Raw genomic sequence first — 27,708 nt, forward strand, 5'->3', positions numbered from 1 at the left:
AACAAACATATATTTTTATGAATAGCGTAAAGTGTGATGAGGAAATGAAATTTTTCTTCAGGACATTCCAACCCACTAAAAAAAAAAAAAGAAAGATAATTAGCCTATAAATAGCCACAAATATGCTTCATACCACCAAATCTTAGCAAAGCCCAGCTGTGTTTAGCTGCAGAGTGCTGTGCAGACTGGGGACTTTGTGATGTCACTGTAGTGTTTTGCTGTTCTTATTCCTCACCCCACTTTTTTAAAAAAATGCTTTGCTCTTGAAAAAAGATTTCCAGGCTAGGAATGAGACATGTAGTAGCATGGTTTCTGATGCACACAGCTTCACGCGAATTGTACCTAACCTGGCTTGATGATCCTCAGTACTGAAAATTCAGACAAAAATTGTCACAATTCTAGGGAAAGTTACATATAATCAAGTCAATTGGGAAATCAATGGGAATTAAGTGTGCTCAACTGAGTGCTAAGATGTCAGTGGAGCTTAATAGTGCTTACTTAACGTCCTCTGGACTGCACTGCGTGTCAGCAGTTGCATGGTGTCAAGAAGTCTGCATGTTTGGTGCAGCATCAAACTACATTTCTTAACTTAAGGTGAGCTATAATGGGTTTTACAGTTATATCCATTTCAAGCGTTGCTGAAATCATTGTTAAGTCATTACAAAAGCAACTTGTGTTGTCATATGATTCGTGAAAGTTTTTAATGTGTCTTTCTAACTTTTCCCCTTTTTAAAAACTTTTCATTTGTCTCCCAAAGTACAGAAGTATTGCATGTCAAACATATGCTTGTGTGACATCAATTTCACATAGAAAACAGGCATCAACTAAAACATGGAGAATGTAGAACTTCCTGTATTTTTCTTCTTCTGTTCAGTACTCAGATACAGGGGCATTAAATAGTTATTCTATATAATATTGTCAGAGCTGCTTGAAGATCCTAGCTCACAGAGGATCACGCTAGCCAGCGATCATTAAGTAAAAGTCTTTATTGAATTACAGTTTCCATTCTCACGCTGCTGCGCGCAAACTCTACGTCTAGTAGCTAGATCGGCGAAGCTCCGTCTGAGTCTCCGCCCCGTGTGCACCAACTTAATATCCTAGCCTTGCTCCACCTTTTCCGCCTGACTGTCCTCCTCTGGGTCCCTCTACCCCCCGGGGCTTCTTCCTTCCGGGATTCTTCTGACGCTGACCCGGACCCTCCTGCCTCCTTGCGCCGGGCTTTAGGACCTGGTTCCCTTTCGGGGCTGCTTACTGCGCCACCTTCCTCTGCATTTGAACTTGGCGCGCGCGCCCAACCTTCCACTTTCCTCTTAACCGTTTCTTCGCTCCCCGATGGAGGTGTGGCCACTCCTGACTCATGCCCTCCCTCCTGTGGTGAGCTGCCAGCGCTTCCCCCCTGGCTCCCTTCCTCTTCCCTGCTTCCTGGCGGTGACGCTGGTCCCGATTTCCAGCTGCTCCCCCCTGAGTCCCCTCTGGCTCTATCTTCCTGGGGTGCCCCCCTTGCCCTGGCCACTGGTGCTCCTTTCTGTGAATCCTCTGATTCACTAGAAAGACTAGGAGATCTCGGGTCGTCGTCATCACTCATCTTTTCTTCTGCCTCCTCCCCTTCGCTCTCTGTTTCCTCCCTTGCCCGTGCCTCTGCTCCTAAACCCCTGACATCCATCCCCCCCTCGAAGCCCCCCATTCCCCCCTCCCCTCCTTCCGGTGCTGGAGCTGGGGGCTGCTGTTGCAAAGGGACGAACGTCGGATATCGGTCGCTTCCCGTGGCGGGCCTCCATCTGAACTCTCCCGGGTCTTCCTCCCTGCTCTCGTCGACGACGGTCACCTCCGCTTCCATCTCTGTGCCGCCGTGCTCGAAACCCGGGTCGTCCCCGAAAATGTCCATGTCCGTCTCTCCCTCCCTTCCTCCTGGCGGCGTTGCTCGTCCTGAGCATTCCAGCCACTTTCTGCGGAACTGCTCCTCTGGCCTATCGTCCCACCAATACGAGGGTTCTGAGGCGGATCCCGAGGGTGACCCCTCCGGGGAACGGACGTCTCGTGTCGGTTCCTCGTCCGAGTCGAACCCCCGGAACGTGCTGGCCGAAAGCGTGGGCGTGAAAAGCCAGTCGTCGAAAAAGTCTGCTGGCATAGGTCTATGTGGGAAGAGGGCATGAAACTCGTCTTTGAGCAGAGGTTCGTCTAGGGCGTAGCCCGGCACCCAGCTGTTCGCACTGGCCGGGGTGCCCTCCTTGGCGAGAAAGTATTCTACCCCCTCTTCCCCCCATCTGGAGTCCAAAATCTCCGTGACTTCGTTGATGCGCTCCTTCTGTGCCACTCCCGCGTGCCCTGTTCTGTCTCTGGCCGGACTCGGCGCCGTTCCGGGTTCCTGGAACCTGTGCGGTGCCTTGTAGGGAGTGAGCACCGATCTGTGGAATACCGGATGCATTCTGGAACCCTCCGGAAGTGCCAGTCTGAAAGCTACCGGGTTGACCTGCTCTTCGACTTGGTAGGGCCCCAGTTGTTTATGCCCTAGTTTCTTCTTGGCCAACGACCTGGCCGGCACTGCGTGGGCTGCTAACCAAACCCAGTCTCCCACGTGGAGCTCTTCTCCAACCCTTCTGTGCTTGTCTGCTTGTACCTTGTATGCGTGCTTGGCCAGCTCCAGGTGGCGCCTCAGCTGATCGTGGACTTCCTGCAGCTCCGACGCGAACGCATCTGCTGTCTGCGGCTCCCCCTCCCCCATTCTTTCCAGTCCCGGGAAGGTTCTGGGGTGCCTCCCGTTGTTGGCGAAGAACGGCGTGACCCCCGTGGACACGTGCTTCGTGTTGTTGTAGGCGAACTCGGCAAGCGGCAGGTAATCCACCCACGTCGCAGGCTGTTGATTTGCATAACATCTCAGGTACTGCTGCATGATGGCATTGACCCGCTCCGCTTGCCCGTTGGTCTGCGGGTGTCTCGCCGACGCCAGGTTGATCTTGACGTTCAGGAAGCCCATCAGCTTCTGCCAGAAATTCGAGATGAACTGCCGCCCCCGGTCGGACAGAATAGACCGTGGCAGACCGTGAACCTTGAACACGTGGTCTATGAACAGTTTGGCGGTTTGCTCCGCCGTGGCCACCTTAGCACACGGAATGAAATGCGCCATCTTGGAAAACAGGTCCACCACCACCAGCACTGCCGTCTTGCCCCTTGAGCTGGGCAGATCCGTGACAAAGTCCAGGGCCACCCTTTCCCAAGGTTCGACCGGAGTTTGCAGCGGTTCCAACAGTCCGGCCGGCGGTTTGTGCACTGGTTTGGCCCTCTGGCAGGTGTCACACCTCGCCACGTAGTCTGCGACCTCCCCTCTCATTCCAGGCCACCAGAAATCCCTGGCTACTAATTCCACCGTCTTCTCCTTGCCAAAGTGCCCGGCCGTGGGCGCGTCGTGCAGCTGCTGCAGCACCTTGGCTCGAAGTTCGTCTCCCGGCACGTAGATGGCCCCTTTACGGATGAGCAATCCATCTCTTAGCTGGAAACCGTCGGCCGCTGCCTTGCCCCTTTGCACCTCTGCCATCTTTGCTTGTGCGAAGGAGTCCCCCTGCAACGCTCGTCGCACCGCCTCTAGGTCCACGGTCGCCGCGGCGCACGCCCACACTGTCGGTGCGAAGATGTGCATGGCTGCCGCTGGCGTTGCGTCCTCCAGATACTGTGGCTTACGGGAGAGAGCGTCTGCCATGATGTTGGTGTCCCCCGGGACATACTCTATTCGGAAGTCGAAGTTCGCAAAGAACTCAGCCCAACGTATCTGCCTCTGGTTCAGGAACTGTGCCGTGCGCCAGTGCTCTAGATTCTTGTGGTCCGTGCAAACCTGCACCGTGTGCTTGGCGCCGATCAGAAAGTGCCTCCACGCCTTGAACGCTGCGTGAATGGCCAGCAACTCCCTGTCCCAGATGGTGTAGTTCTGCTCGGACTTGCTGAGCTTCCTGGAGTAAAACGCTCCCGGTCGCCACACCCCCTGCGGGTCTTTCTGCAGCAGGACCGCCCCCACGGCTCTGTCCGAAGCGTCTGTCTCCACCCTCATCGGCTTGCTGGGGTTGACATGAAGCAGCTGCTCTTCCGACGCGAAGAGACGCTTGAGTGCCTGAAAGGACTGCTCCGCCTGCTCTGTCCAAATGAACTTCTTTTTCTTGGAGCTAAGCGTGTCAGTGATGGCCGCCGTCTGCATCGCGAAGCCCTTGATAAACTTGCGATAGAAGTTCGCAAAGCCGACAAACCGTTGGACCTCCTTCCGGTTGCGCGGGCTCTTCCAATCCAACACCGCTCGAACCTTGGCGCTGTCCATGGCGAGCCCCTTGTCAGACAGCTTGTAGCCCAGAAAATCCACCTCCGGCACGTCAAATTGGCACTTCTCCAGCTTGGCGTAGAGCCTATGTTGCTTTAGCCTGCTCAGCACTTCCTTGACGTGTTTGTCATGCTCCTGCTGCGACTCCGAAAAGATCAGGATGTCATCTAAGAAACAGACGCACGTCTTGTAGAGAAGTCCCGCCAACACGTGATGCATAAATGCTTGAAAAACGTGGGAGCCATTTTGCAATCCAAAAGGCATAACTCTATATTCGTAGGTCCCCAGTGGCGTGAACATGGCTGTCTTCCACTCATCACCCTCCCGCATGCGAATGAGGTTGTACGCCCCCCGCAGGTCCAACTTGGTGAACACTCTGCCCTTCCGTACCTTTGCGAGGAGGTCGTCAATTCGGGGCATGGGGAAGTCCGATGGCCTAGTCACACTGTTCAAAATCCTGTAATCCACTACGAGTCTCTTTTGGGGCGTGTCCCGCTTCTTAACAAAGAATACGGGACTGCCCCCCACTGCCTTGGACTCCCGGATGAAGCCGCGCTGCAAATTATGATCAATGAACTCCTTGAGTTCTTGCAGTTCGTCCTCTGACATGGAATACAGTCTCCCTTTAGGCAGCGCCGCCCCCGGCAGCAGGTCAATTTTGCAGTCATATGGTCTGTGAGGGGGTAGCCTGTCTGCCTCCTTCTCGCAGAAAACTTCCAAAAATTCAGCGTACTTGTGGGGAATCGCTTGCAGCGTGCCTAGCAGCAGCTGTGACTCCTCTTCCTCTCCTTCCTGCCTGGGCACGATGCAGTGTTCAGCACAAAAGGAAGAGCCGAAGGTCAGCTGCCTCTGGTACCAAGCCATCGTTGGGCTGTGCTTGTCCAGCCAACTCATGCCCAATACAACGGGCGTGTCAGATAGTTGAGTGACGTTGAAGCTGATGATTTCTCTGTGATTCCCAAGTCGCATCACCATTGGTGGCGTCTGCTTCACCACTTGCCCCCCGAGCAGCTCCCTGCCATCCACCGTGACAACCTGCAGGGGCAGTGTGGCCGGCAGCAACTGCACAGCGTGCCTGTCGACAAAGTCCTGCCCTATAAAGTCCGCATTGCTGCCTGAGTCAATGGTGATTGGCACGTCTATGGTGATTCCATTGGGCAGCTGGAGAGATGCTGTGAGCCTCACTACTGGTTTGGGCGGGAGGGGGTTCACGGGCTGTAAAATCTCTGGGGACTGCGTCACTAACACGTCTGGCTGGGCCCCAGGGCCTCTTCCTCCAGCCAGACTGCTTCGTTTCCCTGCTGTGTTCCTCCTTGCTGCGTTGCTGCAGTCACCATTGCTGAGGCTGCAGTGAGCTTGTGGGGCCTCTGGGGACACTCTTTTGCCATATGCCCTGGTTCCTCACAGACGTAACACTTCCTGTTCCCTCTAGGAGGCTTCGCTTTCACTGCTGCCGGTGCTAGGGCTCTGGTTGCTGACTGAGCCCTTGCACCTCCAACCTCCATAGGTTCGGCTCCTCCTCCTGGCGGAGGCGTGGATTGCGCCCGCGCTGCTTCTCTGGGAAGGAAGGAGGGGCCCCCGGCTGGTTCGCGCCCTCCACGCCCTTCGTCCTTGCTCCACGGACGTCCTTCCAGCCTCACCCCCACTGCCAGTGCCCTCTGAACAACCTCCTGGGTGGTTCGGGGTCTCTCCCCCCTCGCGATCTCATCTTTAATCGAGTTGTGCAGCCCCTCCCAAAAGAGGTCTCTTACAGGCGCCGAATCTCTGTCCCATTCCAGGGCACTGACCAAGGCGAAAAAGTGGGCATGATACTGCCTGACGCTGGCCCTCCCTTGTCTCAGCCCATGCACCTCCTTCCGTGCAAGATCCACGTCAATACTTGATAAAAAGCACCCATCCATCGCTTTAATAAAGGCATCCGCATTCTGGAGCGCCGGATCATTATCTCTCCATAAATTGCGTAGCCATGCTTTCGCATCCCCATGCAGATGGGACATGATGAACCCCACTCTCTCTTGTTCATCTCTAAAGTCTTTATGCAGCAGTTGCAGTGCGCACAGTACGTCGGCTCTAAAGTTGGGATACTGTTGCAGGTTCCCATCGAAGTGAGAGACTAGCCCGCCTGTCCGTCTCGCCAACCCAATTCCCTCCTGCCGGGGTGTCTGCTTTGTCAGCACGTCTAACCTGACCTGGAGATCCCTGCAGGCGGCAGCTGCCTCCTCCTCTCTCTTCCTGGATGCGAGAACCTCGGCGTTCAGTTGTGCCACTGCTTTTCTGAGGTCCTCTATCTGCTGCTCAGCCGTCATGTCGTCTGCCGTTCGTGAGCTCGCTAGTAGGCACCTGTTTCTCTCCCCTCCTCGAGGCTGTAGATGCCCACAATGGAGTGACGGAGCTTACTGTCAGAGCTGCTTGAAGATCCTAGCTCACAGAGGATCACGCTAGCCAGCGATCATTAAGTAAAAGTCTTTATTGAATTACAGTTTCCATTCTCACGCTGCTGCGCGCAAACTCTACGTCTAGTAGCTAGATCGGCGAAGCTCCGTCTGAGTCTCCGCCCCGTGTGCACCAACTTAATATCCTAGCCTTGCTCCACCTTTTCCGCCTGACTGTCCTCCTCTGGGTCCCTCTACCCCCCGGGGCTTCTTCCTTCCGGGATTCTTCTGACGCTGACCCGGACCCTCCTGCCTCCTTGCGCCGGGCTTTAGGACCTGGTTCCCTTTCGGGGCTGCTTACTGCGCCACCTTCCTCTGCATTTGAACTTGGCGCGCGCGCCCAACCTTCCACTTTCCTCTTAACCGTTTCTTCGCTCCCCGATGGAGGTGTGGCCACTCCTGACTCATGCCCTCCCTCCTGTGGTGAGCTGCCAGCGCTTCCCCCCTGGCTCCCTTCCTCTTCCCTGCTTCCTGGCGGTGACGCTGGTCCCGATTTCCAGCTGCTCCCCCCTGAGTCCCCTCTGGCTCTATCTTCCTGGGGTGCCCCCCTTGCCCTGGCCACTGGTGCTCCTTTCTGTGAATCCTCTGATTCACTAGAAAGACTAGGAGATCTCGGGTCGTCGTCATCACTCATCTTTTCTTCTGCCTCCTCCCCTTCGCTCTCTGTTTCCTCCCTTGCCCGTGCCTCTGCTCCTAAACCCCTGACAAATATGTAATGTGCGATTGGAGGGAGGGGAAGGAGACAGGAACTAGTTCTTACTAATGTTTTTGAGGAACCAGTGCTGTATCTGCATGAATATATTTCAACCAAGAAGTTCTGGAGGCAGCATTCATTCCCTTTTCTTCCCTCAATGTTACAGGAAAAATGTTTTCAATACTGGCCATCAGAGGGATCTGTTACTTATGGAGAGATTACCATCGAGATAAAGATTGACTCACTGGCTGATGCCATAAGCGTCAGGGACTTCCTGATTATGCACAATCAGGTATTAATGATAACATTTTAAATACGTCTGTGTCCGCTGTGGTTTTCTGAACTTCAGGGTTGCTTAAAGCCAACTGAAATGTAAATTTAGCTCAATTTAGATTACTCGTTAAAATCCTCTTACCTTATATAAATCACATGATTAAGTTACATTGACCATATATGAAAAGGTTCCTATAGATAAGAAGGTATGTAGCTGGCTTCCAGTGTTCCGTTCCACTCTTGAAGCTGCATTGAATTTGTGGTTTTCTTGCTTTTGAATGACCAGGAGAAGCTGGGCAGACTTGTCCGACAGTTTCATTTTCATGGATGGCCTGAAATTGGAATTCCTGCTGAAGGGAAGGGAATGATTGACCTCATTGCAGCTGTCCAAAAGCAGCAACAGCAGACAGGAAACCATCCCATTACAGTGCACTGCAGGTAAATAGTTTTGTATTTTATTTTGCTCTATACTCCTTTGCTTGTTTGTAAGTTTGCAATATTTCTATTCTGCCCATCAATATTTCCATGACAAATATTTACAAAAATGTAAAAATATATTTACAATTTTTTTTAAAAAGACAATAATTTTCTATAAAAAACATACACATTTACCAATCTAGTAGCCTTGAAACGATTTTCTGTACTCTGGGAGTTTAAGAGGGAATGGACAACTATGACAAGATACTCAGTTATCAGAAATGGGGCATTTGTCAGCAAAGCTTTAATTTCACTTTCCTAGAGTGATAAAGTGATATTAAATAAAGTGATATTACACAAAGTGATCAGCAATGGGGAACCTCTTGGCCATGGACCTAATTAGGTCTGCCTGGCTTCTGAATTTGGGCTGCAAGACCATTTTGGGCAAACTACACTCACCTACCAGTCACCTATTGTCATAAGATGTCAGCTACGGAGATCTGCTTTTGTTGGATAAACTGTGTTCATGATTTTGAAGCCCAATTTCTTATTAGCTAGAACTATAATTCATACATTACGTTAGCTTCAGTGTGTAATGCACAGCAGTCAGTCACATAGTGATAGTCAGGCTCTGGCTGCTGAGACAAGGATGTTTCTAAGAGTTTCCAGAAGTGCTAGGAACTATGTTTATATATTGGTAGTTTAGAAACAGCATGATGTAAACATTTATGCACATAAAGTGATTGCAAGATTAAGGTTGGGTGGTTGAAAAATTTAGACGTGAGTTTATATTTCAAGAAAGTTTTCCTTGGCTAGTAGAACTAAATTCCGTTATCTGCATGAAAATGTTTATATTAAGCAAATTGGCATAATTTATTCTGCTTCTGCCAGTCCTTGGAAAGAACAATGAGGCAATGCAGGGATTCTTCTAAGTAGCAGGGAATCAATTCAGGGTGTATTTTCACTGTATTGAATATGGATTTGGTAATATAACCTGTTAAAGAAAAAAAAGTATATGTATTATAGTGCTGGAGCTGGAAGAACAGGTACATTCATTGCACTCAGCAATATTCTGGAGCGAGTCAAAGCTGAGGGTCTCTTAGATGTATTTCAAGCTGTGAAGAGTTTACGACTGCAAAGACCACATATGGTGCAAACACTGGTATGTTGTTTTAACCACAAAAATATTTGTCAAAAGGATAATAGGATGTTGGTATTTGAGCAAAGTGTCACAACACAGGACTTGGGTGTTCACAAATACATGTCGTGCCAATGCTTAGTCATGTTGCAAAGCCACACCACAACAACTTTTGAAACTGCTGAATAGCCTCTGCACAGTGCTATAGGGTATCTTGGATTTTGGGGGGCGGGGGAGAGGAGTGTACAGCTGGTCCTCTGAACAGCTAATAGCAGTGGCAAGATCCAAATATCATTGCATACTTTTGCAATCAAGGAATTACGGCAAGGGTGGCCTCCCTGTATATAATGGGCAGATTAATTAGAGCTGGTTATTTGTGCTCTGCTTGCCTCTCACAGTTGTTTTTAAAAACAATAGCAATAGTCAGGTTTACATATGTGTCCTGGTATCAGAATATAGCCATTTTTAGCTGTCTTTTGATGGCTCCCCTACCCTGAGAGGCAGGCTATAACTAATTAAAATGAAAAAGTAAATGGGAAACTTCTTGATTTGACAGTGACTCCTGATAGGATTTATGTTTTTTTTAAATGCTCCCATTGGGCTCACTGTCCACCTCTCATTCAAAGTCTGCTTTCTCAGTGAACCAACTGTTGTTGTTGTTGTTTTAGTTATATTTTAAAATTAATTATGCTACCACCTGCAAAAAAGAAAGTGTTTTAACAGGATAAGAAATTAAAAATGTTGTCTGTGAGATATGATTATGTTCTAGTTTAGAGTTAAACATGCTTCACTGGAATTGTTATGATTCAGAGAAATTTTCATCAGAGTAAATGTATTCTTCTTCTCTTTTCAGGAACAGTATGAATTCTGCTACAAAGTGGTACAAGATTTCATTGACATATTTTCTGATTATGCCAATTTCAAGTGAAAACTCCTGCCTTATTATTATTAATTTAATCATCTGTACAGAGATTTGTAAATCATGTTAATTTATTTCCATTGACTTTTTAAAAACTCTAAATGTACATACTACCATGTTTGGCTTGCTCGGAATGCCTCCTTAGATGTATAAATTATTCAAGACTTTTACTCTCTGATCCAAAGGAGCATGCGCAGAACTGTTTCAAAAAAAAAACCAAAAAAAACCACCTGAAGAACCTGTTTGATTCCAGAGTCCCACTTTCCTTCCCAAACAGCCAAACAGCAGGATTGCTATTGTTTTGAAATGCTCAACATGTGCAGCTTCAGCACATAAAATAGGGGAGCTGCACATCTAGCACACTTTTGCATGTGGGACACCCCATTCAGCTGGGGATATATGTGCAAAGGCTGTGTCTGTGTATCTAGTTCCCCAAGCTGGATCAAGGTGATCTTTAAGTTTTGCATAACAGATGGCCGTGTACAATATATCACAGTATAAACTATTATAAAAATAGGGCACAATCCAGCCTATGTTAGGCATATTCAATACCCACAGATTTCAGTGGGTGTATTAAGCTTATGCTTAAATTTTTCCCATTGAAGTTAATGGGATTTGGAGTCCAGTTAATGGTCTGGGAGCACTTGATGCTGCAGCACTGCTGAAGCTAAGTGTGCATGGATCTGATCAGCCCCTTGGATGGGAGTCCATCGAAGAACAGGAAATAAATACTTTTAAAATTCATTAATGGGACTTCAAAAATGCTTGGTTTTGGCTGGATCATACCCATATTTTCCCCTGAACATCTATGAAATTCTGACTTTTACTTTTTACTTTTTAACTTTTAGATGACTTATAAAATAACCCGTGTTTATAAAGCAGAGGAATAAGAGTAAATAGGCTGGATCCAAATCCGCGCACATGACAATTATTTCTCTTAGAGCAAGTTCCACACAATGGCCACATGCTACTAGGAAACACTGTGTGAACCCCACTGAAATGAGTGTGGCCACCCAAGAGCATATGCATTTGCTTGCTGCATTCATCTCAGTATTTGCAGAGTATTCTTTTTTCGGTTGTGGCGGTGTTTTGATGCTTTTATGTTCATCAGCACCTTGCTCCACTTGTAAACCTATTGATGCTAATGTGAACTGCTGACTGTGGAAGACACTATTTGAGGTGCTCTAGAAAGTTGGTTAATATTCTACAACTATTAATCTTAACGGTCAATAGCCAGGTTATATCTGTTTGCTTTTTTTTTGTATTTTTAAAGCATTCTTCCTGTTAAGCACAACTCATTCAGTGGATTATATATAATGGTACATGAATCCTCCACAAGCAACTGTCTAAGATTTTGAACCTTAGCAAAAAACATAAAACGTATAATTATTTTTGAAGACAAGATTCTCTAGATAGTTCTGTTATAATTGCAAGCTGTAACTTAGCACCATAATGCAAATACTGAGTTCGTTGAATTCAGTTAAATAATCTTAAAAGATCACCTTAAGTTATTTAACCTGATATAATTTTTAAAAAAGAAATATTAACATAAAGTAACATATTTAATGTAGGTTAATTAATCAATATTTTGAAACTATTTTGTATTTTGAAAAGAAAGAGGTTCTGTTCTTGCTATCACAAAAAGGTATATTGCCAGATAGAAAGCAAATATATACCGTATTTTTCGCTCCATTGGACGCACCGGACCATAGGACGCACAGGACCATAGGAGGGGGAGAACAGGGGGAAAAATTTTTTTCTTGTTCTCCCCCTCTAAAACTAGGTGCGTCCAAGGTACATTCACCAGAGCTTGTGGGGCTGGCGGTGGAGCGAAGCGCTGCTTTTCCCCACCGCCAGCCTCAAAGATCCCTGAAGCCTTTGGAGAGCAGCGCCCCGCTGCCCTGCAGAGGTTTGCGCACAGCCGTCCCCAAGCTAGAGCAGCGAGATGGAGCCCTCCGTCTCACTGTTCTGGCTTGGGAACAGCCTTGCTAGCTTCTGCAGGACAGCGGGGTGAAGGCACCACGCTGCCCTACAGAGGTTTGCGCGCAGCCGTCCCCAAGCTAGAGCAGCGAGATGGAGCCCTCCGTCTCACTGTTCTGGCTTGGGAACAGCCTTGCTAGCTTCTGCAGGACAGCGGGGTGAAGGCACCATGCTGCCCTACAGAGGTTTGCGCGCAGCTGTCCCCAAGCTAGAGCTCCGTCTCGCTGTTCTGGCTTGGGAACAGCCTTGCTAGCTTCTGCAGGACAGCGCGGTGCCCCACTGCCCTACAGAGGTTTGCGCGCAGCCATCCCCCAGCTAGAGCAGCGAGACGGAGCCCTCCGCCTCGCTGTTCTGGCTTGGGAACAGCCTTGCTAGCTTCTGCAGGACAGCGGGGTGAAGGCACCCCGCTGCCCTGGAGAGGTTTGCGCACAGCCATTCCCCAGCTAGAGCAGCGTGACAGAGCCCTCCGCCTCGCTGTTCTGTCTTGGGAACAGCCTTGCTAGCTTCTGCAGGACAGCGGGGTGAAGGCACCACGCTGCCCTACAGAGGTTTGCGCGCAGCCGTCCCCAAGCTAGAGCAGCTAGACAGAGCCCTCCGCCTCGCTGTTCTGTCTTGGGAACAGCCTTGCTAACTTCTGCAGGACAGCGGGGTGAAGGCACCACGCTGCCCTACAGAGGTTTGCGCGCAGCCGTCCCCAAGCTAGAGCAGCGAGACAGAGCCCTCCGTCTCGCTGTTCTGGCTTGGGAACAGCCTTGCTAGCTTCTGCAGGAAAGCGAGGTGAAGGCACCACGCTGCCCTACAGAGGTTTGCGCGCAGCCATCCCCCAGCTAGAGCAGCGAGACAGAGCCCTCCGCCTCGCTGTTCTGTCTTGGGAACAGCCTTGCTAGCTTCTGCAGGACAGCGGGGTGAAGGCACCACGCTGCCCTACAGAGGTTTCGCGCAGCCGTTCCCAAGCTAGAGCAGCGAGACAGAGCCCTCCGTCTCGCTGTTCTGGCTTGGGAACAGCCTTGCTAGCTTCTGCAGGACAGCGGGGTGAAGGCACCACGCTGCCCTACAGAGGTTTGCGCGCAGCCGTCCCCAAGCTAGAGCAGCGAGACAGAGCCCTCCGCCTCGCTGTTCTGTCTTGGGAACAGCCTTGCTAGCTTCTGCAGGACAGCGGGGTGAAGGCACCACGCTGCCCTACAGAGGTTTGCGCGCAGCCGTTCCCAAGCTAGAGCAGCGAGACAGAGCCCTCCGTCTCGCTGTTCTGGCTTGGGAACAGCCTTGCTAGCTTCTGCAGGACAGCGGGGTGAAGGCACCACGCTGCCCTACAGAGGTTTGCGCGCAGCCGTCCCCAAGCTAGAGCAGCGAGACAGAGACCTCCGTCTCGCTGTTCTGGCTTGGGAACAGCCTTGCTAGCTTCTGCAGGACAGCGGGGTGAAGGCACCACGCTGCCCTACAGAGGTTTGCACGCAGCCGTCCCCAAGCTAGAGCAGCGAGACAGAGCCCTCCGCCTCGCTGTTCTGTCTTGGGAACAGCCTTGCTAGCTTCTGCAGGACAGCGGGGTGAAGGCACCACGCTGCCCTACAGAGGTTTGCGCGCAGCCGTTCCCAAGCTAGAGCAGCGAGACAGAGCCCTCCGTCTCGCTGTTCTGGCTTGGGAACAGCCTTGCTAGCTTCTGCAGGACAGCGGGGTGAAGGCACCACGCTGCCCTACAGAGGTTTGCGCGCAGCCGTCCCCAAGCTAGAGCAGTGAGACAGAGACCTCCGTCTCGCTGTTCTGGCTTGGGAACAGCCTTGCTAGCTTCTGCAGGAAAGCGAGGTGAAGGCACCCCGCTGCCCTGGAGAGGTTTGCGCGCAGCCGTCCCCAAGCTAGAGCAGCGAGATGGAGCCCTCCGTCTCGCTGTTCTGTCTTGGGAACAGCCTTGCTAGCTTCTGCAGGACAGCGAGGTGAAGGCACCCCGCTGCCCTACAGAGGTTTGCGCGCAGCCGTCCCCAAGCTAGAGCAGCGAGATGGAGCCCTCCGTCTCGCTGTTCTGTCTTGGGAACAGCCTTGCTAGCTTCTGCAGGACAGCGAGGTGAAGGCACCCCGCTGCCCTACAGAGGTTTGCGCACAGCAATCCCCAAGCTAGAGCAGCGAGACGGAGCGCTCCGCAGTGCTCCGTCTTCCTGTTCTGGCTTTGGGCTTAGCGGCGCAGCCTGCATTCGCTCTATAGGACGCACACACATTTCCCCTTAATTTTTGGAGGGGAAAATGTGCGTCTTATAGAACGAAAAATACGGTAAAGGAAAACATATACTTTCAATTTAAAACAATCTAGCTTAAGATAGTTATGGCTAAGCACTACTGAAAGCAACACAACTTCAGTAATTACATAGTGGCAAACTTGCTTCACTGGTGTCAGTGGAGTATAGTCATGACAAATCTTTAGCTGAATCAGGGAATAGCATCTACTGAAGTCAAGACATTTACTTCCAAGTCCTTAGAATACTGGTGTTAGTGTTCAATTAAGGACACAGATAAATACACTTGTGCTCCTTTAGTGTTGGTGGTACTTAATGGGAATGAACAGTGTCCTGAATTGTGTTCCTACAAATGGTGTGGTACTCAATGCCAGTATGCTTTCAGACCTCCTATATGACCTATTATTTCACAATTTTCTTCCTTATTGTAAGTATACAGAACTATCCCAGGAGTGTAGCCAATGAAGTATGGACATGTAGGAGTGCCCACAAAATTTGGGTTTGGGCTGTTGGTGCACAACTGACCATTTACTGTTAGGGCACAAAACCCATTTGTTTTGAACTGACTTGTATGATGGGTTGCTTCCTAGGGTTTTTACTTTAATGGCTGTGACTATATATAAAGCCCCATGTGGCAATGTCATCGTCTGGACAAAACTAGCTTTGGAGAAAAATGACAAAACACACAGTACATTTTATATCTATTGCTCCCATCTTTTTAGAAGGCATAAATTAAAGAGCACAAGTACAAAAGAATAATTTGTATATAAATGTCTAATATGCAATAGTTTGGGCTTGTTCATTGGTGGTTTTTTTAATACAACAAGGAAAGCCTTATTGACAACTATGTAGACTTTAACCTGGTCATTACATTTCAGCTCCTGCATTATTTTAATCTATGTTCATTTTAATACACGACTGGAAGAAAGGTGGATACTTTTAGCAATTCAGAGGATTGCAAGGTGTCCACATGAGTCTTTTACTTACCGACTTTTAATTGAAAACAGTTCAGGTTAGTCTATAAGCACACTGTTTTTAAAGCACTGCCATTTTATTGCTTGTGTCTTCCCAGTAATGCACTTCTGTAAATCTATATGTATATGTACAGTTGTTATGCACTTAATGAATAGAATTTATTGTAAGAGGTGATTGATGTTAAGCTCTCTAAGCCCCAAAGCAAACACCATTATTTGGTTAAGAGTTGAATGTAAAATAAGCTTTCTATCATAATAAGTTTGGAAATCCAAACTCCAAAATGTGAGGAATGAACAGTCCAATACACTATGGACCCAAATCTGTGAGCACATTAACAGATGAAGATAGGTTTTTTAAAACCACTGTTTCTACCCACCAGTTTAGAAGCTGCTTCCGACAGCCTTAAGAGTGTCAGACGCTTTCTAATGCAGTACAAATTGTGTGGAAACTGCTGTTTTCAAAATACTGGGGTTTTGACAAAACCATAATCATATTCTTCCTAATATCTCTATTTTTGTTACAATAGAGACATGTGCTAGTCCTGGTATTGAGTTTTTGACTACTGGATATTAGTAACACCTTTAGGTCCTGGTGAATATGTCCCCTCGGTTTTCTTGGCTCCTTGATGAATGGCCTCTCTGCACTTAGCCAAAGTATCTTATTTAGCTTGATAACACAAAAATAGTCTTTACAGTTACCAATTTAGTCTCCGTCTTCTAATTTCCCACTTCCTAGCTTTCAGTAAACCTAGAATAGCATAGGTAGCTGCTGTTCCCTCATCCATGACACTGGAATTCCTTGCTTCTCTTAGTATCAGTCCAGTACCCCTTCCTTGACCTCTGACCAGCATCCATAGCTGTAACTGTGAAATCTGCTTAAGGGAAAGCATTGCAGTTGTTCCTTTTTAAATTATCCAAACAAAGTCATTTTCAGATGTAGAGAAAAATCCTGCCTTGGTGGAAGGAAGTAATTATTAGATAATATTTCTAATAGCATCCAGAACTCTCTTAATTTGTTGCTTGTTCTGTAAAGCAATATTTAAAAACGTAAGATGTGGACCAGAAATGCACATAGCGGAATCCATTAATGAAGTAGGGATGTTTTAACTTTTCTTATATTTACCCAAGTGAAGCCAGAATACTTGGGGTGAGGCTCATTTTGGTAATACTAATATGAGTGCACTTAAAATGGAGCAGCTTTCCTCCCCCAATGTGGAATAATTTCTATACTCAACAGTTTCAGATAATTCCGTGGGATTAAATTCTCTGAAGTAATCTGAAGCACAAAACCTTCTCTGTGGCTTTGTTGGATTCCCTTCAGACAATCTAGTTCTACTAGGTTCTCCCATTTGGTGATGACAAGACTTGCCACAGTTGAGGAAATACTGTGCTAAACCCAGCCAAATCACTTTTAATCACAACTAATCTGTTTTATGAGGTTGGTGAATTGCAACTTTAGAAAGCTTGTTTTTCACTTCAAGGTGTTTAGTCAAATAAGACTGTGATACTTCGTACAATGGTATAACAAACATATTTATGGGTTTCCACACTTAATTTTTTTTACATTGCATGAGATTGCATTAATAAATGCCAAACAGTGATTAGAAATTTATATGTTCTGATCTGCATATCTAGTCACTATGTGACTCAACTTATTGTCTTGTGTGACAGTGGACATTGATTGCCAAAGCTCTTAAGTACATGCTTAACTCAGAAACAGTGCACAAATAGTAATATTGTTAAAGCAGTTTATTTCGAAGTATGTTTCTAGAAACTCGGGGTTCCTTATCAATTTATCAGGGAGTCAACAATAGCCCTATTTGTGTGTTAAAACCCTCATGCGATTTTACTTGCGTAAGGAGAGGGCAGGGGCGTGTCAGCTCCCCAACTTTACCCTCCACGAGGCTGGATGTCTACTATATGCATGTAGATCCAGTGTGATTTAGAACCTTGCACAATCAGCATCATGTGGAGAGCTAACACTAATGCAGCAGCATCCTGGCTACAGATCTTTGCCCTCCAATGCATGGAGGGAGCAGGCCAGCACTCCCTTTATTGCATCTGCTTTTTAATGCCTTGCAAGGACTAACAACAAGATAAAGAACTGTAACTTAGCTAACCAAAAGGCATCTTATCATTTGTTACTGATACTTTCCTGGAAAGTATAGCAGCAGAGGAGACATGTCCTTTGCAGGCCTGGCACCAGGGATTAGTAAAATCTGCAGGGCCCCCTCTAATAGTTTATATACATAAATTTGCTTTAAAAACAAACAAGAGCAGTGCGCACACAGGCATGCAAATAGTTAATGTGGGGGGGGGGGAAATGCAGCTGTGTGGGGAAAGGAAGGCTCTGGTCTTGACCTTCTGTTGCCTGTATGACAGCCAAGGTCATACTATTCTATACCGTACTTGGATTCCTTGCTCCCCTGATTGCCACAGGATTTGCAGAGCCCACAATCAGCCACAACGTTCAGGATTAACTCCTCCTTGGCACTGTTGCAGAAGTTGGGAGAGCCTAAGCTCACAGTTTGCCTGGTCTCCCATGTTACCAGTAGTGGATGCTGTATCAGGCAGAGCAGGCTCCGTGCTCCCAACTCATCTGCTGTTAGAGCCAGCCCATCCGCACGCCCCATTTAGTCAGCCAGCTAGCCCTCTGCATGGAGCTTAGGAGCAAAAGAAGATATTGGAGGGAGCCCTGCTCATGCATTCAAAAGAACACCTGAGCTTGAAACAGTCCAGGAGTGTGTGCACCAGCCCCGCCTCCAGTATCCTCATGTGTGCCATCTCCACTCTCTCCTCTCCTGAGGTTTGAGCAGAAATATCTGCAGCAATATTCTAGCTGCATTCAGAAATTCCCTGCAGACCTTTGTGCTCAGAGCTCAAAAGGTTGGGAGTAGGAAGCATGCAGAGGGTTACTGGGGGAAAGGGCAGCACTGCATCCCTGTGACCCTACGCAATTTGAACTCTCATGCACTCTTTTGAATGCATGAAGTATGTACTCTCTTGTATTTGATGTGGATGTGTATCTCTGCGTGTTCAGGCCTCCTGCTGTCTCTTGCATGGGGTCCAAAGAATCCTGGAAACAGCCCTGGTGCTGTGGGACATACATGCTCTGTATAGAGGCCAGCTAGTCTCACTACGCAAATTTAAGAGGGTGACACAATGCACTCCAGAATTCCCTGCAACACACAACATAGTTCTTGGCAGACAACTCAGTGTGGAAAGCATTTCTTGATGCAAGCAAGTTTTGAAATCTTGTACTAAGTAAGATACTTAATGGCTTGGGTTAATCAGGCCCAACAGAAGAATGCCTGCTGTATTGATTAGTGTTTTGAAAATGACTTTTATGAATTGGTTTTTAAAGGAATTTGAACATCTTTGTTTCCAGCATTTGAAAATGTTTTCATTACGCAGTATCATTTTTAGTATGTTGCTACTGAACCTTATTCTGTATATGCAAAACTATATTTAATTTATGTCAAGATCTTTATAATATATGTATGTATTATACAGTGATATTTTCTTTTATTACATTTATAATTTGATCTTGCTGTATTTATAATGCCAGTGAATGTTGCTGAATTATTTGTATATGCAAATCGCAAGATCTAATAATTCTGATGCAAGAACAAGGTTTCATTTTTATTTTCAGGCTGCATTTCTTTCTTTAAATCTCTTAATTTCATTCCTCTACTATTTGCTCGTTTAAACTAAATACAGCAATGGTGCAAAGGACATAAAATCCCTTACTTAAATTACTTCCCAGAACTTTAAAAACTCTAGCTATTTGACTCAGAGCACTGTTCTGACAAAAAAAAAAGTTAAAAATGAAGCATTATACATATAACATTAATTTGCAACAGCAATTTATCTTCTCAACCAGAACACGCTTATTTATTCTAAGTAATCTGAATAAAAGTAATCATTATTCTCAGTTGTTCCAATGGATTATACAAAAGTAAATGTAATCTTCCTAGGCAGTACATTTTGGTCTACTTGAAACAAATATAGCCATGGCAGGCATTTTAGACCTTGTCTACACATGCATCAAAACGGATTTGGGAGGGTTAGACTGGACTGCAGGAGCAGAAACATGGTGGTGATGGGGAATGGCATAAAAAGGACATGGTGCACTTTTGTGTGTGCCAAGAGAGATGGTTCTGTTGCATATTTTAGATTTCTGAAAGAGAATGATACGTTTATGTTAAAACATCTTTCCTTTGAAGGAAGTACAAAAGGAATCCAGCAGTGTCTGGACAGTATGTCCTCTCCCTTTCTCCTCTCTGGTGCTGCCTGTGTTACAGGCAGTGTTCCACTTCAGACTGCAAATAGGTGGTCACATTTATAATGCTCCCCTATGTGCAAAACTCCTTCATGAGTAGAAAACAACTGGGAACAAGCTGTTCTAGAACCATTCTTCCTGGTAATGCTGCTTTTACTCGCAGGGTGTTTTAATATGCTGGAGCATTCAAATCTGGGGTGTCCATGGATAGTTTAACATGGTTGCATCCTGTCTCCTTCCTCAGCATTCTTTCTACACTCATATTGCTTTATGTGGAGACCATATCCTAGTTTGCTTCAGTCACTGCTCTGGATTTAGTAGGGTACTATTTTCTATAATTCAAAGGCACACACCACTGATATCTCAGCTATGTGGACAATATTGTATCCTGATTAGATATAATCTAATTAGACTGGATTTCATTGGAGCATAAAACTGGACAGAACCATTTATTTGGGCTAACGATTTCTTTACTCATATCAAAACCATTCTATGGTATTTGTATTTACCAAATGTTCCTAAATGTCCTGCCTTGAGGCGATCCACAGTTGTCCAATGTTACTTTCACTAATAGGATCCTGCTGTAAGATCTTCACCCAAGAAGTTCCAGAAATTGTTACACTGCAGATTACCTTCATCATGCTTTTAGTTGGTAGAACCCTGTTTGCTGGGGAGGTTTTCTGATGGGAGGTAGATAGCTACTCATAGCCATTGTAAAAGAGTGTCTGAATTCTATGAAAACACACAGACACACACAAAGTCACAAAGTTACAATTTTCAATTACATCCCTGTTGTGAAATTAACATATAGCAGCTATCAATCAGAGCCTATTGCTTGTAGTTCTTGAAGAATCAACTATTTTAGAAGATTTATTTTTTAAAAAAATTAAAAATCCTTTCAGTCACCAAGCAGTAGATAACTGCATGGTGTCTCACATAACTGAAATCCAGATCTGCCATCACCATGAGAAAACTACTTGTGAATTTCCATGAGCAAGTTCTTCATTTCTGACAGTTCCTTGTTTAATTCTTGGTAACCTAATTCCACAGACTATGGAAAAAAGCTTATAAAATTGACTACATGGGATGTCAGTGCTTGAAAGAATTTAAAATGTTTCCAATCTATTTTGGCCCTGTTGAGATCTCGTTTTTAGAAGTCTGATTCTGAATATTGAAAACCTGTAAATTGGTAGATTCTTTAATTATCCAGTCTAGCATACATCTATTCACTTTGCCAGAACATGTGTAAACAAAGACCACTGTAGCTGGATTATAAGTGACTTTCTCGGGATCATTCCCAGAATTTCTTACTACCCAGGCTATATAGTTTTATTTGAAACTGCAGTGGCAGACCTCATGAGATTTGTAGTCTGTTTTCTGAACATCCTCTATGGCTTTGATAATAGTGTATTTAAAAAGAATACATTAGTAAAAGTAATATTCTATATTATATTTGATCTAATAAAACACAGAACTCTTGTGGGAGAAGGGCAGTTGAAAGAAAAAAATCTCGACAATTTGTTACCATTTTTTATATCAAATAAAATATCTTGATGTTTTGGAGTTCTGTTTCCCCAGGTAATTTGCTACACTTTGCACTTTTATCATCTAAAAGATAGATAGATTAATTATTTGAAAGGACTTTAAATCTGAATTTAATATGAGCTTCTTATAAAGCATATTCATAAATGCATGCAAGAATCATGTCTCTGAGCTTTTGATTTGTGTCTTACAAATAGAAATAAAAAATACTTTTGATGCAGTTTTTATGAAATAGTTACTGATAAACCATACCTTCCTCAAATACTGGCATTCAGATTACACTATCTAGATATCTAGAATGAAAAAAATAAATGGCTATAGCTTATGCCAGTAACTGTCCTTAGCTAGAAAATAAAATGTGCAGACCCATCTTTCTCAAAAATGAAAACACATAGAGTTCTAAATAAAATAAAATAAGATTAGACCAACTCCCATCTAGTCCAGCATCCTGTACTCATAGTGGACAACCAACTATGGTTTCATGTGGGAAGTCTTTGAGAAGGACAGGAGCACAACAGCAGTGTCTCCCAGCAACTGATATGTAGAAGCATACTGCTTTTGACAGTGGAAGTAATACAGTCATGATAGCTCTTATTCCATACATTTGTCCAGTGTCCTTTTCAAGCTATCCAAGTTGATGGCCAACACTACATCTTGCAATCATGAATTCCATAGTCTAAGCACGTGCTGTGTGACATAGTTCCTTTTGTCGGTCCTGAATCTTTCAGCATTCTAGTTTGGTGGATGGCCCACGTTCTAGTACATGTGAGAAGGATAGACACGTCTCTCTAACCGAGGGGTAGTCAACCTTTTTATAACTACCGCCCACTAATGCATCTTTCTTGATGGTAAAATTTCCTTACCACCCACCAGTGCTTGATGGAAGGAGGATTCAGCTTGTGCCATAGAACCCCTACCGCCCACCTAGAATTCGGAAATGCTCACTAGTGGGCGGTGGGGACCAGGTTGAAAACCCCTGCTCTTACCAGTTTCTGCACACCATGCATAATTTTATACAACTCTATCATGCTCCACCATACCTTTTTCTGAACTAAAAAGTTCCAAATGTTGTAATCTTGTTCCAGCTCTCTGATCATTTTGGTTAGCTCCTCCCTTTTCCACCTCAACAATATCCTTTTCCAGCTCAACACAGTATTCCAGTGCTGTCACCATACATTATTGGACCTGTATCTTCCTGGTAGCAGACAACAGGACCATGAGACAGGTGTAAAATACTCAAGCAAGAGTTTTATTTACAACCTTACAAACACAAAGCATGTGGGTGTTCTCTTTTGCAGGCTAATGCAAACTGCAACTTCTCCTTTTGTACCCATCACCAGCTGTACCTAATCAGTCTAGAAAACCACACCATGAACTCACAGAAACAGTTCTTAAAGTTACAACAATCTTTTCTGTTTCTTTGCAGAATGACTCCTACCATAGATTTGTGTAACAGCATTAGGATATTGACAGTTTTATTTTCAAACCCTGTCCTGATGAATCCTAATTTTCATACCTGCCACACACTGACTCAACATTTTCATTAAGCTAAGATCTCGTTCCTCATAAGTCACTGCCATTTCAGACCCCATAAATGCATATATGAAAAGTTAGAACTCCCCCTGCAATGTACATCACTTTAGAATTGTTTGCATTTATTGCACTGGCCATTTTAATTCCCACTATCCCAGTCTGGATAGATCCTCTTGTAGCTAATTTGCAAATCCATTTTTCTTCTTACAAACCTGAACAATTTGGTGTCAACAGCAAATCTGGTGACCTCACTGCTCACCCCTAACCCCAGGTTATTTATGAACAAGTTCAAAAGTGGAGTCTTACCAAGAATCTTGGGGGACTTGGCTTTCTACATCTCTCCATTGGGAGAACTGTCCATTTATTCCTGAGAAGGGAAGGTGACCTTCATTACTTCATGAAAAGCAGCGAAACTTCAAACACTCAGGGGACTCTTCTGAGAAGCTTTTCTTGGTCACTTCTCCCTGTTCTTTAACCAGTTACTGATCCATAAGAGGACTGCCTCCATAGCTGGTCTCCATTTTATTTCACCTCTTTTTATTGTTGGTTTTAATGTTTTTGGTAATTTGCTCCTCAAATTCTTTTTTAAATCCCTTATTGTTTGCAACCCCCCCCCCCAAGGGCTGTGCTCCCTTTGCCAAATGAGAACAAAAAATAAGTATTTTTTCTGAATGAAGCCTTCTCCAATAGCTTCTCTGACTTTCCTCATTAACCACCCTGGCATTAGTGGTATCTCTCCTTATAAACTTGGTTCACTTATCTGTAAGTCGTAACATACTGGTAAAAAATCCTGAATGTGTGCTAAAGGCTTGGTGTCTTTCTTTTTTTATTACAGTAAAACTATAGTGAAGTTACTTTGCAGCATTATTTCTGCAGAAAATCCTTTCTTTTGAGTGCACTCCTATGCAGCAAGCCTTGGCATGTACCTCATTCTCGAGATACTGAAAATATGTGAAAATATAATTCAGATAATTACAATTGTATGGTCAAAATGATTTGTTCCTACATGCTGGAGTGGTCGGACTAGGATCTGGGAGACCAGGGCTGGTATCCCCACTCAGCCATGAAGCTCACAAAGTGACCTTGGGCCAGTCACTGCCTCTCAGTAAAACTTACTACATAGGGTAGCTGTGGGTATTAAATGAGGAGGAGGAGAACCATGTATGTCAACTTGAGCTCCATGGAGAAAGAGATGGAATAGAAATGCAATAAATAAAATAAAATATCCTATTGTGATGTCCCTTATAACTGGCTCAAAGGTGCAACTTCCAAAAGCATGTTAAAGAGCAACTCTACCATGATAAAATGATGTACATTGTCAGCTATTTACTCAATTACTGTACACCCTTGCACATGACACAGTAGTAATTCCAGAATGGTGTATTTGTATAACTGGGACTGAAAAGTTATACTATTTTGAAAATAACTAGGTTTTACTAAGTTGACCACTCAAACTTTACATATTGTAATCTAATGGCAAATTGACACTGCAATCCTAACCATGTTTCGTCAGAGGTTAGTCCAATGGGAACTGGATTCAGTGGGGCTTAGCTTACTCTCAAGTAAATGGGGTCAGGATGGCCTAAGCTGGATCGTGCCAGTAGCTTTGCCACTTCAGAGTAATTTAATTCCAAAGTGAAGCTAACATTAACAAAGCTGTTTACACTGAACTACAACACATTTGAAGTGACTAAACATCATAGCCACATGAAAACAGCAAATGAGGCAAACTATAAAAATTACAAAAGCAAAGCACAAATGTCAAGAGATTTTGCTTTTTGAAAGATCTAAATATTAAAATGTTATGCCCTGCAGCAGAAAAGAAAGTATGACCTTGCTGAGCCTTTGCTTCCTTTGTGTATATATTCTGCTCACAAAAACTTTATTAACTTGATACTAGACCATATATTCTACAAAGGCAAACTACTGGAAGTAAGTTAATATGCAGCATATAAATTGCAACGTATATGCTATTAATTTTCAGTATCAACTACTTTTACACAAAAATATATATAATTCACACATATATCACCTCCTTACTAAATCATCAATATACAAACACCCAGAGGTGTACACAGGGTCCCTTGTGCCCTCCCCTGAAAAAAATAGCCTTATCGCAATACCACATTAGAAATTACTAGATTTCACATGACTCAAGTACTCAAAATGTCTGGAGTGAGGGTGAGGCGAGGCGAGGCAAGGAAGTTCCTTATAAGTCCTGTGGGGTTCAGTGGGGTTTACTCCCAGGTACCCTTAATTAAATATGCAGAAAAAATTAGCATACGGCACGTGGGAGGGAAAACAGCACTTCTGCAGACCATGCATACAGTTTCTGTGTAACAAGTGTACAATATTATACATTACTGGCCATGGGTGGAGTATCCTGTTTTCTCTCCTCAACACTCAAAGACATTTAGGTGTACACATACACTGTACATACTCATTTTGTTTCATTCATGTGTACAGAGTTTAGAATCTATAACTATCTCAATCACCTTTTAAATTTTAAAGCAGTTTTCCTCATCTGCTTTTGATTTTCACTTTTCCACTTTTTTGAATCTGATGACATAATGGAAAGTGGAAGTGGAAGCAGCTCAGACAAGACTAATGTAAGACGATACAGATATGAAATCAAAATGACTGCAGGTTTTATTCAGATTGAGGTTGGGGAGAAACCCTCCTCCAGGAAGCCTAATTGGGAGGGAGGATTGGTTTCTCTGTATATAATATAAATGTAAGAACGTTATCAAACAGCCCCCACTGGAGGCTTGCAGTGCCACATCACAAACCTGGATTTGAATGAAGTCAGGGCAGTATAGAGGAGCAAATGTGAAGGCAAGCTGCACAACAGCAGCATGGGAGTGAGGAAGGGAGGCACACTGAGAGGCAGAAAGCAGTGGTTTAAAGTTGTGGAAGTTTGAGTAAAGCAGAGATGGAGAAAATTGGGAAGAAAATGGTAACTTTCAACACCAGCAGAAATTTTAGTAAATTAGGGGTGGAAGGTTTAAAGCAGCCACTCCCCTCCACCCCTTTCAGTGTTTTCTCCCTTCTTGTTATCCTGAAACTTATCCCTTTTGCATTCCTCAGCTGTCTCATTTGAGAGAGATAAAGGATGTGGAGTCCTCAAATATTCTATAGTATTTTTTTGCAATGTATTTCACTCCTGGTTCTGCATGAAGTTCCAGATTTGATGTAGCAACTTAGAACAGATATTTTATTAGCAAGCACCCAAAATATACACAACATCCATCAACTGAGTCATCAACCTTCTCAAACTCAACAACCTAACTCACAAAATTCTGCTCATATTAAAAAAAGAAATGTGATGAAATTAGAACAGCCAGCCCAAAGGTTCAAGAGGCCCTACTCCTTGGACCAGAAACTAAGAAACAAAAATCTTTGCATTAAGACTCTTTTGAGATGGACATTTCTTCTATTTTGGTGGAAAGCGTACGAGTATGCTATTTATAAAATACTTTTTCTTTCAGCACCACTTTCACTTACTGCATCAGAAGGAGCTTCCCAATTTAGATAAATATTGAAACTAAGTAACAAAGGAGTCCACTTCCCATTCACTTCCCATTCATATATTGTCCAGGGAAACAAGAGGCTACTTTGTAAAAGAAAAAGAAAAGAAAACAGAAAAGAAAAAGTCAAACCAGCACACAAAGGCACAGGAAAATACTGTAATTATATTAAGCACCGGTATTTGATGGTAGCAGGAAGGATTATATATCTATACCTTTAGAAATTCAGAAGACTCCCATGCATCCCCTGTTGCATAAATGTAGAAAGCATTTCTTTATAAATGTAGAATGTATTTATACGTACTCTTCTTTCTGAGCTAAAATTTCAAATATTTGAAATAAACCAGGTATGTTTTAGACGTATCTCTTTGTAAGTAAAAGTAGCTAATTTTTTCTGACGTGTCGTTTACGTATGATTGAAAAGCTGCAGGAGTTCACCATGGAGTTCACCACTGCAGCGATCTTGCACAAAAAAAATGCGGGGAGGCACGGACGCGGGGGTGAAGATGCGAACAAGTGTACAGTGGGACTGCATAGGAGAAAGGGTTTTTCAGAAATGGGAGTTGGGATGGTGAAAAGCAAGCTTTAGCAGTTGCATGGGCTTGGGACGGGCTGCGTACAAAAGAGATGCTAAACTGGAGAACTTGAGGGTTACTTGTGTGGAACTGCAATTGTCAAATCCTGTATCATAGGATCCAACTCCTAGGGACCGAGGGGTCTTCTCCCCCCGTAAAACATTTGACGGCTGTCCCCCCCCCCCAGTTGATGGGCATGTGCGTGCCCGCGTCATGTGCTGAGCGGGGCTTGCTTGGCCCCCCAATATTTCAGTCAAGTTGCCACACCCCTGTCATGTGTAGTCACGTGGGTGCCCCCCATCCTCCATTAATTTAGGGGGCGTGTCTGCCTTGGCAAGTTTTTCCATTTTCAAAAAAAGAAAATAGGGTAGGGGGAATAATAATAATAATAATAATAATAATAATAATAATAATACCGTAATAATGTATTACTTATACCCCGCCCATCTGGCTGGGTTTCCCCAGCCACTCTGGGCGGCTTCCAACAAAACACTAAAATTTCTTTTTCTTAAAATTCAATCATTGTACTTGGAAGTTCTTCAGCTACTTCATAAGCACTCAAAGTTGTCATTATATCCCCCCTGTTGTGCTATTTTTAAGCAGCACCTCAGAACAGAGGAGGAACGGCACCCTCATAAGCACGCCCATTGAGAAGACTTGAGTTCAGAGGCGCTTACTCGCAGGTAAGCGGCATTACGGCTGTCGTTGCGCCATATTTATGCTTCCGCAGAAACCATTCGGAAGTAGTCCCCACGCAGCCCGCTCCCCCCCGCCCCCCAGAAAGCTCATTTCAGTGTGGGAGTGGTGGTGGGGTAAGGAACATTCTTATATTTTATCGGTCTTCCAGGGCAGGGGACAACTAAGTTAAAAGAAAAGGCGGCAAAGTTTTGCGTGGCGGAG

At 45.1% G+C, this 27,708-nt stretch overlaps 1 protein-coding gene and 1 long non-coding RNA gene across 9 annotated transcripts in view; one reads left to right on the forward strand and one right to left on the reverse strand.

Moving 5' to 3' along the window:
• The window catches only part of LOC308578285 (receptor-type tyrosine-protein phosphatase epsilon-like), a 76,612-nt gene extending 64,773 nt beyond the window's left edge, over positions 1-11,839 (forward strand). For all 6 annotated transcript variants that reach the window (XM_081178549.1, XM_081178547.1, XM_081178548.1 and 3 more), the window contains 4 exons: positions 7,593-7,718; positions 7,986-8,137; positions 9,143-9,278; positions 10,108-11,839. In XM_081178549.1, the coding sequence (XP_081034675.1) occupies positions 7,593-7,718; positions 7,986-8,137; positions 9,143-9,278; positions 10,108-10,182 (489 nt within the window). In that variant the 3' untranslated portion in view covers positions 10,183-11,839. The remainder of the gene's footprint in view (positions 1-7,592; positions 7,719-7,985; positions 8,138-9,142; positions 9,279-10,107) is intronic.
• Positions 1-27,492, reverse strand: LOC308578287. Of its 3 annotated transcripts, none has more exons than XR_014003860.1 (4): positions 27,415-27,492; positions 23,013-23,073; positions 7,744-7,791; positions 1-75 (listed from the first exon to the last, which is right to left on the reverse strand). It is a non-coding gene; the product is annotated as an uncharacterized lncRNA (long non-coding RNA). The 3 variants fall into 3 exon arrangements; XR_014003861.1 differs by lacking the exon at positions 27,415-27,492 and adding an exon at positions 26,449-26,578; XR_014003862.1 differs by lacking the exon at positions 27,415-27,492 and adding an exon at positions 26,211-26,263.
• Between the last annotated feature and the right edge of the window lie 216 nt (positions 27,493-27,708).

The sequence above is a fragment of the Podarcis bocagei genome (assembly GCF_964188305.1).
Source record: "Podarcis bocagei genome assembly, chromosome: W".
NCBI classification, from domain to species: Eukaryota; Metazoa; Chordata; class Lepidosauria; order Squamata; family Lacertidae; genus Podarcis; species Podarcis bocagei.